Source organism: Daucus carota, chromosome 6, assembly GCF_001625215.2.
Source record: "Daucus carota subsp. sativus chromosome 6, DH1 v3.0, whole genome shotgun sequence".
NCBI classification, from domain to species: domain Eukaryota; kingdom Viridiplantae; phylum Streptophyta; class Magnoliopsida; order Apiales; family Apiaceae; genus Daucus; species Daucus carota.
Window position 1 is genome coordinate 38,495,320 of NC_030386.2, and position 16,583 is coordinate 38,511,902.

The 16,583-nt window shown below is 29.9% G+C and overlaps 2 protein-coding genes across 2 annotated transcripts; one reads left to right on the forward strand and one right to left on the reverse strand.

Annotated features, from left to right (window-relative positions):
* Nucleotides 1-1,122: 1,122 nt before the first annotated feature.
* Nucleotides 1,123-3,631, reverse strand: LOC108226670 (uncharacterized). Its single transcript, XM_017401663.2, has 4 exons — nucleotides 3,254-3,631; nucleotides 2,610-2,805; nucleotides 2,419-2,505; nucleotides 1,123-1,438 (listed from the first exon to the last, which is right to left on the reverse strand). The coding sequence occupies exons 1-4, from the start codon at nucleotides 3,481-3,483 to the stop codon at nucleotides 1,286-1,288; spliced, it is 666 nt and encodes a 221-aa protein (XP_017257152.1). The 5' UTR covers nucleotides 3,484-3,631; the 3' UTR covers nucleotides 1,123-1,285.
* A 10,344-nt stretch (nucleotides 3,632-13,975) lies between these two features.
* LOC108227303 (polyubiquitin-like) lies at nucleotides 13,976-16,501 on the forward strand. The gene is made up of 2 exons (XM_017402377.2): nucleotides 13,976-14,111; nucleotides 14,968-16,501. The coding sequence occupies exon 2, from the start codon at nucleotides 14,968-14,970 to the stop codon at nucleotides 16,345-16,347; it is 1,380 nt and encodes a 459-aa protein (XP_017257866.1). The 5' UTR covers nucleotides 13,976-14,111; the 3' UTR covers nucleotides 16,348-16,501.
* Nucleotides 16,502-16,583: the final 82 nt, after the last annotated feature.

Sequence of the window (16,583 nt, forward strand, 5' to 3'; positions counted from 1 at the left end):
TTGTGAGGGATTTTTCTGGCATTTGCCCTTTAAAATTAAATGCCAAATGCAAATAATGTGCACAAAGACATAGGGCAGATAAGGGAATCCACCACTTCCTTATAATAGACCCCCGCATATGAGGGATGTCATAATTGGTATCAAAGCCACATGTTATAAGTTATTGAATTTAGAATATAGATTGTAATAATAGGGTTTAATAAAAAGGAACACGTTGTGTAACCTTACATAAAGATATCATAAGACTATTTGGGGATAGCCTTTTTGAACATAATAAAATCAAGTTTAGACGATTAAGTTTAAGTGTTTATAATTATAGATATCACACTCCCTGCCCAATTTCAATGTAAAGAATTGTGTGGGACAGAGGAGAAATAAACTTCTTGTTCATAAGATATTGTGTGATATCACCCAACCTATAAGCTTTTAGCCATCTCCATTTTGAAACTAATAAAATTGAGAGTTTGATAATACACATTTGTAGAAAAACAGATTAATAATTTACATGCGCTTGTTATTTTGGTACTGACTTTCTGTTAAAATTTTGAAATATTTGATTTTCATCTCCATGAAATTCGCAAGAATTAACTTCTAGCAATATTTTACAATAAAGCCAAAAGCATTGCATTCCCTGATGTCACATTGAACCCAAACATTTATTTTGGTTGCCTTGCTATGTTTTATACTAAACCAATTAGATTCTGCGGTTGTTTCCGGTCACCGTCTAATCATAAGACACAAACAGAGTACACTAGTCCTTTCCTATATATAATTCACATAGCATTAATCTGTCAAGGATAGGGGATTAGAGCAAAAATGAAAAATGAGAGCAAAACAAAATAAGAAGCACAAGGGTTCACATTTATGAAAGGAAAAAAAAGTGCAATCATGCAGATTCAACTCCTCTCTTCATTTATTTCTTAAATTAGACATGTAAAGCAACTTTGGAATTTTTAACTATGTTAAATTATTAGTGAAGGCTACAGGTTACTCACATATACAGCCAGACATGTATTAATCTAAGATGGACAAAACTGAATAAGTATAAGAGATGGACTAAGCTTGAATGTGTCACAAACTTGCATACTGATATAAAAAAAAAAAAAAAAAAAAAAACTACTCTGGTTACAGATCATAAATATTATTGCATAAGTTCAGAAAGAGTGAGAGAGCAAAGTAAAAGATGCCTGACCTCTCATGTTAGACAATAAGTTGTTAGCAGAGTACAGCTTAAACAGAACAGGAAAACTTAGACAAATTCCTGCAGCAACTTCGCATAAATACTTCACTGTTTCCTCTTCCTCTTTGAGCTTTTGTTTGTGCTAGCCTCTTTTCCTTCATCATTTGGCAAAGATGGATACTTGACCCCGATAGCAGAACTCCAGATAGCCCTTTCTACATCAGATGGTGTAAATAATTCCCCTTCCAAAGATAGTTCCTAAAAATAGTTTTCCCCAAGAAAAAGTAGCAGCTCAACAAACTGAAGGAGACTAATTCAAAGAACTGCCATACAAAAATGTAATAATGGAAGTATAACTGAATAATAAAACTATATTATTTTGAAACCTGATTGTGCTAGACAAAATAGAGACCCTATATGGCTATTTTTAACTAAAAAAGGTTGCAGCAGCAAATCAGGTAAGAGCTAGATATCAAATCTGATGCTAAACCAAAAGGCTATTCTAAATTTTAGACTTTGGTTATCAAGATGATAACATCATATTGGGCATTTTGTTATGAATTCAATTTATAGTAAGCATCCATAAGTAAATATCCTTATGGCCTATTAGGATCCCGGGGTTTCATTCTAAATGATAGAATGGATAGAATGGGATCAATTAATTACAGGGGGGGATATGAATTTGGATTTGACTCAATTCCAAGTCAATAGAACATAAGCCCAAAACAAAACATTCTTATTTAAGTCATTTAATTTCGTTTCTTTTTCTCTTTCACGCTACAACACAATGTCTTCCAGAATCAGCCAGATGGCAGAACTCTTATGAATGAAAACCTCGTAAAAGAACCTCAAGTTAGACAATGGACAAAGGAATGTTCATACATTTAGAAATTATTATGAAAGAAAAAAGATATATGCAAGTGGATTTGAAAAATATTATCAAAAAAAATTTAACTCTTACAAATATCAATAGGTTAGCATGTACTAGAGCAGTCGCTTATGCTCCATTTGGTTGAAAGGAACTAAATGAGGGGAAAAAACAAATGATATATGTACTATTATAGCTCCATTCCATTCACCAAACCTTAACTTGTGCTTAATCCGCCAATATGTTAATGGATAATCATCCCTTCCTCCTACCCATCTTTTTCACCAATTTTATCAAAAGAAAATTGCAGTCATTCTTTCTTTCTATTCACCTCTTCCAGCTTATTTTGAAACAGGAAACCTTAGCTAACCTTCGATTTTTCTTGTAATTTCTCCACAAACAGAAGATACTGCTTCAGAGTATAATCTTTCAAGTTTCCAAGTGCTGCCTCCATAGCCTAAATTAGAAATGGCATATCAAATAACATAGATATAAAAATAAAGGACAACTTATCACTTAACGGACATAACAACTTGAATAATCCCTCGATATGAGATTCACCTCATCTGACATGAACGGCGCAACATCAGGAGCATAGGCCGCCAGAACAGCAGATGCAGTGGCTGGACCTACACCTTTCAATTTAGAAAGCTCAGATATCGCTTTGGAGATATCAGGTAATGACTGAAAAGCCTTCTGAGATGAAGATTTCACTGATTCCTCATCCAAGGATGACACAAAGTCCAACAATCGTGGCCTGTGGTCGCAAATTAGTCTCTCATTAATCACCACATACATGACAGTGACCTATCTACTACAAAGCGTTTTAAAACATCAACATACAAACACCATAAGAGTAACAACAAACAGGATGTATAAACTAACTCTGCATTCACTTGATATTCATGATTGAAAATAGAACTCTAACCGGACTGACGAAATGTAAGAATCAAAACTTTAGAAAGACATTAACTCACATCTACGGCAAAAAATCTCTACGAATTAATACTACTCCAGCTACTTTAATTACAATTGTCCATTGAAAAATAGATTTCATACACTAAAGATGGGAGGGAGGGAGAGGGAGAGGGGGGGGAGAGAGAGGGAGAGGGAGGGAGGGAGGGAGGGAGGGAGGGAGAGAGAGAGAGAGAGAGAGAGAGAGAGAGAGAGAGAGAGAGAGAGAGAGAGAGAGAGAGAGAGAATACCTCCATTTACCACGAGTGAGTTTCCACTGCATGAGTTTAGAAAGCTCGGAAGTGGTGATATATGAATTAGGTTTGCGCTGGTGAAGAATAGTAGGGAGTTGTTTGCGGTAGAAATCATCGAGAGAGACCAGGTCAGGCTTCTTCTTGTTGTTGCCCAGAGATTCGAGCCGGGCTTCATACTCAGAGAGGCTTTGTTTCCATACCTTTAAATCAGTGCATTTGAACTCCATGACTTCTCAACTTCACTATTCCGATTTGTTGAGCGTTCGACTTTTTTAAAATTGGGGAAGGGCTCCCGGTTTCCGGATTCTTCTTCTTTTTAATTTCGCGCGCGATTCCCAAATCCTTCCCCGGTTTTTCCGGCGTGAAGTTTTCTTCCCCCTTTTACTACACAAGGAATTAATCGGATAATTGGGATTATTTTTTTTTGAAACACGGATAATTGAGATTATTAATCGGAATTAATTTAATATTATTTTTAATATATATGTATTATAAATTTATAATTTTATATAATTAAAATAACAAATATTTATATAAACATATGTATATATATTAGAACAAAAAAAAATATAATTTTAAGTATTTTGCATATTTACATAACATAATCCAATAAAAATAATTATATCATACGTAATTTTATTTTAAGGTATATTTTTCATAACAATCGATATAATTATAATTAAATAGTTTTAATAATTTTTATTTTATTTATATATTTATTAAATTAAACTAATAAAGTAATTTTTTAATGAGATAATTTTTTCTTTTTTTCCAATTGACCGATTTTGCCGGATTTTAACCGATTTTTTGTGTTGAAAAGAAATGCACAGGCATAAAATTATTATTTTTTGACATATTTCATTAATTAATACAAATATCAAAATGAAAATATTATATTGGAAGCGCTAAATTAAAAGCAAATTTTTATATTTTAAATTTAATAATTTTACATTTCATTCAAAGTAACAAATCAACTCGATTGAATCCAATTCGATTGATTATAGAGAATATTAATTCATAAAATCCATACTTGACGAACTAAATTGAAATATATATTTTAAAACAATATTATTATTAAAAACATTAGTTTTCTTTTCCCTCTTCTCTCTAGCCGCGTCCTTCTTTTCATCCCGGAGCTTCCATCGGTATTCTGATTGAAAGCCCAGGTATTTCCATTTGATCGCTAGTTCTTTGATTGTTCTTGTTTTTTCATTAATTTTCTTAATAAATCTACTTCTTCGAGAAAAGTTTTCTTTGATCTATATCATCGAAACTTTCGATTTTCGTTCTTATTCGCTTCTAGAGGGCTTTTTGAATTTGTGAGTAGTCTTCTACGCGTCTGTGGTGTAGATCTAATTATTTTAGTTTGTAGTTGGATTTTGTCTAGTTTGTTTTGATTATAGTTTGATTTCTCCCCCTGTTTAGAGTGTGTGTTTTTTCTCCACTTCTTTTGTGAGAGTTGGTTTGGATTCATCGATAAAAACTTTCGAAAATTACATTTGTGGTTGATAACTCAAACGGAGTTTTTAGAAAAGATGGCGAACACAGAGCAAGGATCCATACATGTAATATCTTCAATTTCAACATTCCTTATTTGTATTATCTTGGGTATTTAATTTTTTCAATGTTTTTTCGACTCGGTTATTTTTGTATATGTTGCATGTCTATTATTTATTGAACTAGCCTTTTTGGCCCGTGCTACGCACACGGGTATTGATTCTTTGATTTTTTATCAACTTAACATATACTTTCTGTCGTGAATAACCCCAAATCTGACGGGTAATAAGCGCAGTCAAACTACTTATTTATGAGTTTTAAGTTATAAAATTTAACGTGTTTATTAACATTTTGGCCCGTGCTACGCACACGGGTATGATTTTTTGTTTTTTTTTTTATCTAATTAACCTATACATTTTTTATTAACAAACAGTATGATATGAGATATAAGTTGTGAAAGGCACGTATGTAAGAGTTAAAATACTTGAGTTATGTTATTGGCGATCTGTACGTTGCAGATGTTAAAGATAATATATACGAATGTCGATTGAAAAAAAAAATCACGAAAAAATATTTATAACGACGCGAACTATATAAATCTTTGTATTTGGAAACATGACTTAACCTGATTATCCAGATTATAAATCTTCCATCCATTCTTTATTTATTAAATTAAGGTGAATATGTTGATGATAGAGTTTCCACCCGTCCTTAATAAAAATTGATAAATAGGTTAAGAAATAATTAACCTTAAACATCAATAAAGGAATACCTATGTAGTCATAATTCAGTTACATTACTATAATTATATGCTACAATTATTGTTTATACCGAAAATTTATTGTAAAAAGATATACGTGATAAATATCTATATAATAGATACTGTATTGATTTTATAACGGAATACATTTTTCATTAGTATCATTGATATAACCAAATATTTAATATAATAATATTTCAAGTTCAGAATAAAAATTTATAAGTTTAAGGATCAATAATCAAATCATTGTTTGTATGGTTAATATAATAAAAAAAACAGGTAATTGTTTCTAAAATATTTGAAAAATTCATGAAAATAGTAATGACTATATAATTAATATTTCTCGGGGTCGCCTAACGGCGACCCCTCGTATCTTAAATAAAATAACGAAAAATTATATAAACTATATGCTACAAATTTTATTGTCAAGTTATTTAAATGAATAATGCTCATTTATCAAATTTTTATTTATTGAAAAATATGCTCATAGCATTTCGGCCCGTGCTACGCACACGGGTATGATTTGTTTTTATCTAGTTAACCTATAAATTTTTTATTAACAAACAATATGATATGAGATATAAGTTATGAAAGGCAACGTATGTAATAGTCAAAATACTCGAGTTATGTTATTGACGATCAGTACGTTGTAGATGTTAAAGATAAAATATATACGAATTTCTATTGAAAAAATAAAATCACGCAACAGAAATTATGACGACGCGGACTATATAAATCTTTGTATTTAGAAACATAAATAATTCTTAATTTAACATGATTATACAGATTATAAAGCTTCCATTCATTCCTTAATTATAAAATTAAGGTGAATATACTGACGCTAGAGTCTCCTCCTTCCTTAATTAATATTAATAAATTGATTAAGAAATAATTAACCTTAAACGAATACATCAATAAAGAAATACATAGCAGTCATAATTCAATTACATTACTAAAATTATATGCTACAATTATTGACTATATTTAAAATTGGTAATAAGCAGATATACGTGATAAATATTTTTAATAAAACAGTTTCCGTATTGTTTTTATAACGGGATAGATTTTCATTAGTATCATTAATATAACCAAATATTTAATAAAATGATAATTTATAATGTTTTGAATAAAAGTTTATAGATCTATTATTAAATCATTATTTGTATAGATAAAATAATAAAAAAATATTAAGTAATTTTTTCTAAAATATTTATAAAAGACATGAAAATAGTAATGACTATATAATTAAAATTTCTCGGGGTTCGCCTAACGGCGACCCCTTGTATCTTAAATAAAATAACAAAAAATTATAATTAATTGTATGTAAAAAAATTTATTATTAAGTTATTTAGATGAAAAATATGTTCATAGCATTTTGGCCCGTGCTAAGCACATGGGTATGATTTTTTGTTTTTTTTTTTATCTAGGTAAGCTATACATTTTTTATTAACAAACAATATGATATGAGATATAAGTTACGAAAGGCAACGCATATAAGAGTCAAAATAATCGTGTTATGTTATTGGCGATCAGTACTCTGTAAATGTTAAAGATAATATATATGATTCGATTGAAAAACAATAAAATCACGCAACAGGAATTATAAAGACGCAGACTATTTGGAAACAGAAATAATTTTAAACTTAACCCTATTATGCAGATTATAAACTTTCCATCCATTCCTTAATTATAAAATTAAGGTGAATATGCTGATAATAGAGTTTCCTATCTTCCTTAAATAAAATTGATAAATAAGTTGGGGAATAACTAACCTTGCGAGAATACATCAATAAAGGAATACCATCCAACAATTATTGCCTATATTTAAAATTTATAATAAGAAGATATACGTGATAAATATTTATAATGAAATAGATTATGTATTGTTTTTATAACGGAATATACTTTGCATTAGCATCATTAATATAACCAAATATTTAATATAATAATAAATTTTTGATGTTTGGAATAGAAATTTATAAGTTTATAGATCAATTATTAAATTATTATTTATATAGTTAAAATAAAAATATTTGGTAATTTTTACCAAAATATTTATAAAAGACATGAAAATAGTAATGACTGTATAATTAAAATTTCTCGATGTCGCCTAACGGCGACCCCTCGTATCTTAAATAAAATAACAAAAAATTATAATTAATTGTATGTAAAAAAATTTATTGTTAAGTTATTTAAATTAAAATATCCTCATAGAATTTTGGCCCGTGCTACACAAATAGGTATGATTTTTTGTTTTTTTATAGTTAAGCTATGCATTTTTTCATTAACAAACAATATGATATGAGATATAAGTTATGAAAGACAACGTATGTAAGGGTCAAAATAATCGTTTTATATTGTTGGCGATCAGTACGTGTAAATGTGAAAGATAATATATATGATTCGATTAAAAAAAAATCACGCAACAGAAATTATAACGACGCAGACTATATAAATCTTTGTATTTAGAAACAGAAATAATTTTAAACTTAACCTGATTATGCAGATTATAAAGCTTCCATCCATTCCTTAATTATAAAATTAAGGTGAATATGCTGATAAAAGAGTTCCCTCCCTTCCTTGATAAAATTTGATAAATAAGTTAAGGATTAACTAACCTTGAAGAACTTCATCAATAAAGGAATACATATGTGATCATAATTCAGTTATATTACTGAAATTATATGCTACAATTATTGTCTATATTTAAATTTTATAATAAGAAGATAAACGTGATAAATATTTATAATGGAATAGATTCTGTATTGTCTTTATAATAGAATATACTTTTCATTAGTATAATTAATATAACCAAATATTTAATATAATAATAATTTTTTATGTTTGGAATAAAAATTTATAAGTTTATAGATCTATTATTAAATCATTATTTGTATAGTTAAAATAAATAAAAATATTTGATAATTTTTACTAAAATATTTATAAAAGACATGAAAATAGTAATCACTATATAATTAAAAAATTTTGGGGTTGGCTAACTGCGACCCCTCGTATTTTAAATAAAATAACAAAAAATTATAATTGATTGTATGTAAGAAAATTTATTGTTAAGTTATTTAAATAAAAATATGCTCATAGCTTTTGGCCCGTGTTACGCACATGGGTATGATTTTTTGTTTTTTTTATATGGTTAAGCTATACATTTTTTATTAACAAATAATATGATATGAGATATGAGTTATGAAATGCAACGCACGTAAGAGTCAAAATAATCGTGTTATGTTATTGACGATCAGTACGTTGTAAATGTTAAAGATAATATATACGATTCGATTGAAAAAAAATAAAATCACGCAACAGAAATTATAACGACGCAGACTATATAAATCTTTGTATTTAGAAATAGAAATAAGTTTAAACTTAACCTGATTATGCAGATTATAAAGCTTCCATCCATTACTTAATTATAAAAGTAAGGTGAATATGCTGATAAAAGAGTTTTCTCCCGTCCTTAATAAAAATTGATTGATAAGTTAAGGAATAACTAACCTTGAAGGAATACATCAATAAAGGAATACATATGTGATCATAATTCAGTTACATTACTAAAATTATATGCTACAATTATTGTCTATATTTAAAATTTATAATAAGAAGATATACGTGATAAATATTTATAATGGAATAAATTCTGTATTGTTTTTATAACGGAATATACTTTTCATTAGTATCATTAATATAACAAAATATTTAATATAATAATAATTTTTTATTTTTGGAATAAAAATTTATAAGTTTATAGATTTATTATTAAATCAATATTTGTATAGTTAAAAATTTATAAGTTTATAGATATACTATTAAATAATAATTTGTATAATTTATTGTATGTAAAATTTTTTATTGTTAAGTTATTTAAACTTCTAATATGCTCATTTATCAGAATTAATATATAAATAAATATATACTCATAGCATTTTGGCCAGTGCTACGCACACGAGTATGATTTTTGTTTTTTTATCTAATATATAAAAACTTCATAATTAAAAGTTAAAATTGTTGAATGAAAAAATTCTTTGTTATTCGAAAACCATAACTGAAAGTCTTAATTTGAAAATTGAATGTGGTGAAATGGAAACTGCATAAATTATACGAAAAAACATTGTAGTCATATATGCTAAAATTAGTGATAATTAAATTAAGTTTGATTACGTTTTCTTATTTGCATATGAATTATAGCTTGCTAGATTCATATATTTGGAAATTTTAAAAATCTAATATATAAACACTTCATCATCAAGAACTAAAATTGTGGAGTTAAAAGGTGTTGCATTGATATGAAATTATATAAAAAAAATCTAGATTTGAAACTTGAATGTGATGAATATGGAAACCAGTACATATATTAGAAAAAAGGATTGTAATAATAAATGTCAAAATCAGCGAAAAGCAAATAAACATTGACTGCCTTTCTTTATTTACATATGAGTTATAGCAGGCTTGACCTATTTATCCGAAAATTTAAAAAGTCAAATATATAAAAACTTACTTATCGAGAGCTAAAATTGTGGAGTGAAAAGATACTCTATTAATAATGCAATTATAACAAAAAAATCTTGATTTTAAAATTGAATATAATGAACATGGACACCGCATAAATTAAACAAAAACGTATTGTAATAATGAATGACATAACAGTGGAAATCAAATGAAGTTTGACTTCTCTATTCGCATATAAGCTATAGCAATCCAGATCCATGTATCGAAAGTTTGAAAAATCTTTGTATATGAAAACTTCCTTATCAAGAGCTGAAATTATGGAGAGAGAAAAGACTCAATTAATTTGAAATTATAACAAAAAGTATTGATTTGCTTATTGAATTGTTAATGTATATGGAAGCCACTATATTTTATACAAAAATGGATTGTAATAATAAATGCCAAAATCATTGAAAATCGAATAACTCTTGATTATGTTTCCTTATTTACATATAAGTTACAGCAGGCTAGATTCCTGTATCTGAAAATTTAAAAAGTCTAATATATAGAAACTTCCTTATCAAGAGTTAAAATTGTGGAGTGAAGAAATACTTTGTTAATCGGAAATTATAACAAAAAGTCGATTTGAAAATTGAATATAGTGAAAACAGAAACCACACAAATTATACGAAAAAATATTGTAGTAATAAGTGCTAAAATAAGTGGAAATCAAATTATATTTGACTATGTTTTCTTACTTGCTATGAGTTATAGTAGTGTATACGTATGTATCGGAAAATATAAAAAAAATTAATACATAAAAATTTTATTATCAAGAGCTAAAATTGTGGTGTTAAAAAGTCTAGATCCATGTATCCGAATATTTAAAAATCTAATATATAAAAACTTCGTTATTAAGAGCTAAAATTGTGGAGTGAAAAAAGACTCCATTAATTCGAAATTATAACAAAAAATCAAGATTTGAAAATTGAATACACTGAATATGGAAACCACTACATATTATACAAAAAAGGATTGTAATAATAAATGCCAAAATCATTGAAAATCAAATATATTTTGACTACTTTTCCCTATTTACATATGAGTTGTAGCAGGCTAGATTCATGTATCTGGACGGAAATTGCATCATATTCATTCTCTGTGTCTCTTGTCAAAAAACAATGGCACATGATAAAAAGTTAACAAAAAGTCTAGATCAATGAAGCAGATGTTGAGGAAAAGTGAATACAAATCTTCACACGATGAGCATCCGATGGTGGCCAAGACGAATTATCTCTGTTCAACAGTTGTAAGGAAAACTCAATAACAAAAAGAGGCTCAATAAATACAGTGGAGGACATATATGCATCATCATAATCACTATCAATACGAAAGGAAATTATGCAAAAAAATTAAAAAAATTAATTACAAATTATCATGTCATCTATACAAAATCAAAATAAATTGAATCCAGAAGAATTAAAAAACAAAACACTAAGATTACTTTTTGCACAACACAAATCCCAACACGAAGAGTTAAAAATGATGTTCAAAAAAATAATCCCAATTTCTATATCACAACACAAATCTTTCATTTGCACTAAAGTGTTCGAATCTTTTCTCAAATTCCTGGAACATGAAATCAATAGAAATCGTGAGGACGGATCTCTCAGCTTTTCTCTGTAACAAATTATCAAACACGTTAAATACAAAATCATGTACTGATTATGGTACCTGCAGCGTTCAAACAACAAACTTCAGAACCCGTTCAAAAATAATAGAATGAACAAATATACACAATGTAGCAAATATTGTAAATTAAGATGGAAATAGTGCAGACTTATTTCACGGCCAATGGTGTTATTCTCTTTTTGACTTCGAAACATCATCCTTTGTCGAAGCATCGTCGCAAAAGGACTTTGACGGATACTACCTGATGCATACACGGATCAATGCGATTTGTGCAAGATAAGTACAATTTGATTATACAATATAGTAAATAAGTGCAAAGCAAAATCCGTGGATAGAGAAATTAATGTGTAAAGAAAGCCAAAATCAATAGTACTCCACCAAAATCCGACCGAGAACACAAATCAGTTCGAAAGCCAAGCAAGAAAACATACTCGTCGCGATTACATGCGTGGAAGAAAGAATGATTTCGAATGTGAAATCCAACTAATCTGCTTTGATCTAATAAGAATATCATATGCAAATAAGTAGCAAAGCTTAAATCTAAACTGACGTCGTGATTAGTGGCACGATTCAAGGATGTGTGATTAATGCTATTTTTAAATTCTGATCTTAATATGATGATCCTGATATGATTTGAATGAGCTCGTAATGAGTGGCTTGATCGAAGGGATTGCATTCAATGCCGCGCTACTGATATGATATGAACATGGTGCATATCTAGTATTATCCGGGTCGGGTCAAATAAAGATCCGAAATATCTTTTCATAGTGTTAATTTGAATGAGGAAGATGCTGGGTCGATCCAGAGCTTAATGGGTTGATCCAAGAGCATGTGAAATTACCATATCAGCCTTAAAAAATGACTCATGCTTTAAGAAGTATATAGATATAGATAGATAATCTCATTTTAAAAAAACAATATTATTATTTAAACGGTTAAGTGCCTGTTTGGGGTTGTGGTTCCAAACCACAACAGCAGCTTTTTCTCAAACCGCTGTAAAAATGTGTTTGGTAAAATTTAAAAGCGCTTTTTCTGACCACAGTTTTTGTCCAAAAGCAGCTTTTACAGAAAGCTGGTGTACCCCTGCTTTTCATAAAAGCGGCTGTTGTGCGCAGTTTTTACAGAACCCAGCATCAAACCCTGACACAAGCAACCATTTTTTTATAAAATATACTGTAGTTGTTTACCCTTAAAACAAAATAACAAAACACACATATAACACACGTTTTATTATATTTTGAATTATTGTTCGCTACACATGATAGTTGCTGAATTTTTTCTAATAAAAATTAAAATAAAAACATTTGAAATAAATATTGTTTAAATGATTTTTAAGGTTATATCTTTTTGGTTTCATTAAATTTTTTTAAAAAAAATTCATTATAAAATAGAGGCAGAAATTAAATTTGTTGAATAATATATATTAATTGAAGAAGAAAATTATATATTTATATATATAAAATAAACGTAAGTAGTATATTTGGTAAATGGTATAGATTTTTATATAATTTTTAAATGAATATAAGAATTAATATTGGTGTTCTAAATAAAATAGAAGTAGCCTCAATCACATAAAAAAAATGTTGTACGTTAATAATAAGGAATTATTTTTATTTTATATTTGTAAATAGAATACCGTAATTTTTATAAAAAATCATAAATTTTATTGATTATTCCAATATGATTTTATATTGTAAATATGATTTTTATATCATTACTTAAAATTATATATATTAATATCATAATTTTTTAAACCTCATACATCGTACAAAATAATCAATTAAATTTTAAAGAAAACAGTATTTTGTAGTTTTGTAATTATTAATAGAACACCAAAATATGCATGCATTACAGACGTATAAAACTCTTTTCATTGTAATTCGTATTATATTTGTTGTTTAATATATGTCTATGAAATAATGAATAAAATATTATTTTATTTTTAATTATAACTCTAAACAGCAGTTTAATAAAAAAGTTTACCAAACAGTTTGTTTTCAGCTTTTACTCAAACAGCACATTTGAACTCAAGTTTACCAAACAGTCTCGGCTTTTGTAAACAGCACTTTTGTAAACATCACTTTTACTCACAGCAACAGTAATGTTCAACAGCAATCCCAAACAGACCCTAAAAAGACCATAGCAGCCGGACCCATAAACACTTATCTTACGCAACGTCGAAGTTAGAAAATTTCAAAACAAGTCGGTCCGTGGCCGTGCCTTGTGGGCTAGGTTGCGTAGCCCATTTGACTTGAGAATACATCTATCTTCGGGTCATTACGCGTTGATACAAGAAGCTTCTAGTGCCGGGTCGGGTCAAGAACACCCCTGTATAAATTCAACCCCCTCTTCCCCAATTTCTCATCTCACATATTGTCTCCACAAAAAGCCCTAGACATACACACAAATCTCTATAGATTTCTCTTTCTCGATCTCTCTCTTGACGCTCAGTCCCCATATTTCAAGGTATAATTCTTCAACATCTACACTTTTTATCTTGCCTCTTTGTCATCGATTATAGAGATATATAATTGATCTGCGTACGTATCGATCTGTGCTGCGTGTATAATATTATAATCATTCGATTGTTTTGATTTTTATGCTTTGTATATCAGTTGAATTCGTTGCGTGTTTAATGATGTTTAGTTCTTTATTCTGTATAATATTTCGATGATTTTGATCATAGATGATGGTTATCGATTTCTATCTAATTTATTGTGTCGATTTATATTAGTTCTTTATTCTGTATAATATTTTGATGATTTTGATCATGACGGTTATTGATTTCTATCTAATCTATTGTTTCGATTTATATTAGTTCTTTATTATGTATAACTTATTGATGATTTTGATCATTGATGGTGGCAGTTATTGATTTCTATTTAATCTATTGTGTCAATTTGTTCGTCAGTGTTAGATGTTCGAGATAAACTTGAACATAATAATTTTTTGATGATTTTGATCATAGACAATTGCTATCGATTTCTATCTAACCTATTGTGTTGATTTGTTCATCGGTGTTGAACGTTCGGCATAAACTCAGAACATAATAATTGTATACATGCATTAGGTTGTTGGATTGAGAAAATTGTAATCGTGGATATTCAAGTCGTATGTGATTATATATGAATCGCTGTAGTTTATATTGGCCATTTGTAGTTCAAGATGTTTCTATGTAGGATATTAAGTTTGTTTTGCTGTCGAATGATATAATTATGTTTGGAATAATGCATATATACTGTGGGTTGTTTTAATATAGGGCTCTAGCCCTTTATCGGATTAGTTGAAGCTAATTTTCTTATTGGTTTTGCGTGGATAACAGATGCAGATCTTTGTGAAAACTCTTACCGGAAAGACCATAACCCTTGAGGTTGAAAGCTCTGACACAATCGACAATGTCAAGGCTAAGATTCAAGACAAGGAAGGCATCCCTCCCGATCAGCAGAGGCTTATCTTTGCGGGCAAACAGCTCGAGGATGGAAGGACTTTAGCTGACTATAATATTCAGAAGGAATCCACCCTTCATTTGGTTCTTCGTCTCCGCGGTGGCATGCAGATCTTTGTTAAAACACTCACTGGCAAGACCATTACCTTAGAAGTTGAAAGCTCTGACACCATTGACAATGTTAAGGCTAAGATTCAGGACAAGGAAGGCATTCCTCCTGATCAGCAGAGGCTTATCTTCGCGGGCAAACAGCTTGAGGATGGTCGTACATTAGCTGATTACAATATTCAGAAGGAATCCACCCTTCATCTGGTTCTTCGTCTACGTGGTGGCATGCAGATTTTTGTTAAGACCCTTACTGGAAAGACTATTACCTTAGAAGTTGAAAGCTCTGACACTATTGATAATGTCAAAGCTAAGATTCAGGATAAGGAGGGTATCCCACCGGACCAGCAGAGGCTTATTTTTGCTGGGAAGCAGCTTGAAGACGGCCGTACTCTTGCTGACTATAACATCCAGAAGGAGTCAACCCTTCATTTGGTGCTCCGCCTGCGTGGTGGTATGCAAATCTTTGTCAAGACCCTCACAGGGAAGACAATCACCCTTGAAGTAGAAAGTTCGGATACAATTGACAATGTGAAGGCAAAAATCCAAGACAAGGAAGGAATCCCCCCGGACCAGCAGAGGTTGATTTTTGCTGGCAAGCAGTTGGAGGATGGAAGGACATTGGCTGATTACAATATTCAGAAGGAATCCACACTCCATTTGGTACTGAGGCTGAGGGGTGGAATGCAGATTTTTGTGAAGACATTGACAGGAAAGACAATTACTTTGGAGGTGGAGAGCTCAGACACAATTGATAATGTGAAGGCAAAAATTCAGGATAAAGAAGGCATCCCACCAGACCAGCAGAGGCTGATTTTTGCTGGTAAGCAGCTTGAGGATGGTCGTACCCTTGCTGACTACAATATTCAGAAAGAATCTACCCTCCACTTGGTGCTCCGTCTTAGAGGTGGGATGCAGATCTTTGTCAAGACGTTGACTGGGAAGACGATCACTCTAGAAGTTGAAAGCTCGGACACGATTGATAATGTGAAGGCGAAGATTCAGGACAAAGAGGGCATCCCTCCAGATCAGCAGAGGTTGATCTTTGCTGGAAAGCAGCTAGAGGATGGAAGGACTTTGGCCGACTACAACATCCAGAAAGAATCTACCCTTCACCTTGTCCTTCGTCTTCGTGGTGGTTCTGTTTTCTGAACTGTGGAAAGTTCTTGGCTTGTCTTTGATGCGATTCTCTTTTTTACATTTACTTGAATATTTCTATGTGGAATGTCTGGGTTTTATTAAAGCAGTTGTGTTATCTGTTGAAAGACTATTGTTATATCTAGTTTGGAATGTGTTTAAATTCTTATTTCTGAGTATAACATATAGAGCGTAAATTACTAAATGCCTGGTTATTCCTTGTGGTTAATTACGAGTTTATTTTCGTAGTA

Coding starts and splice junctions, on each gene's coding strand:
- LOC108226670 (XM_017401663.2), bottom strand. CDS start 3,483: ATGGAGTTCAAATGCACTGATTTAAAGGTATGGAAACAAAGCCTCTCT. Junction 2,506..2,609: donor CGCCGTTCATGTCAGATGAG/GTGAATCTCATA, acceptor TTTCTAATTTAG/GCTATGGAGGCAGCACTTGG. Junction 1,439..2,418: donor AATTACAAGAAAAATCGAAG/GTTAGCTAAGGT, acceptor AACTATTTTTAG/GAACTATCTTTGGAAGGGGA.
- LOC108227303 (XM_017402377.2), top strand. CDS start 14,968: ATGCAGATCTTTGTGAAAACTCTTACCGGAAAGACCATAACCCTTGAG.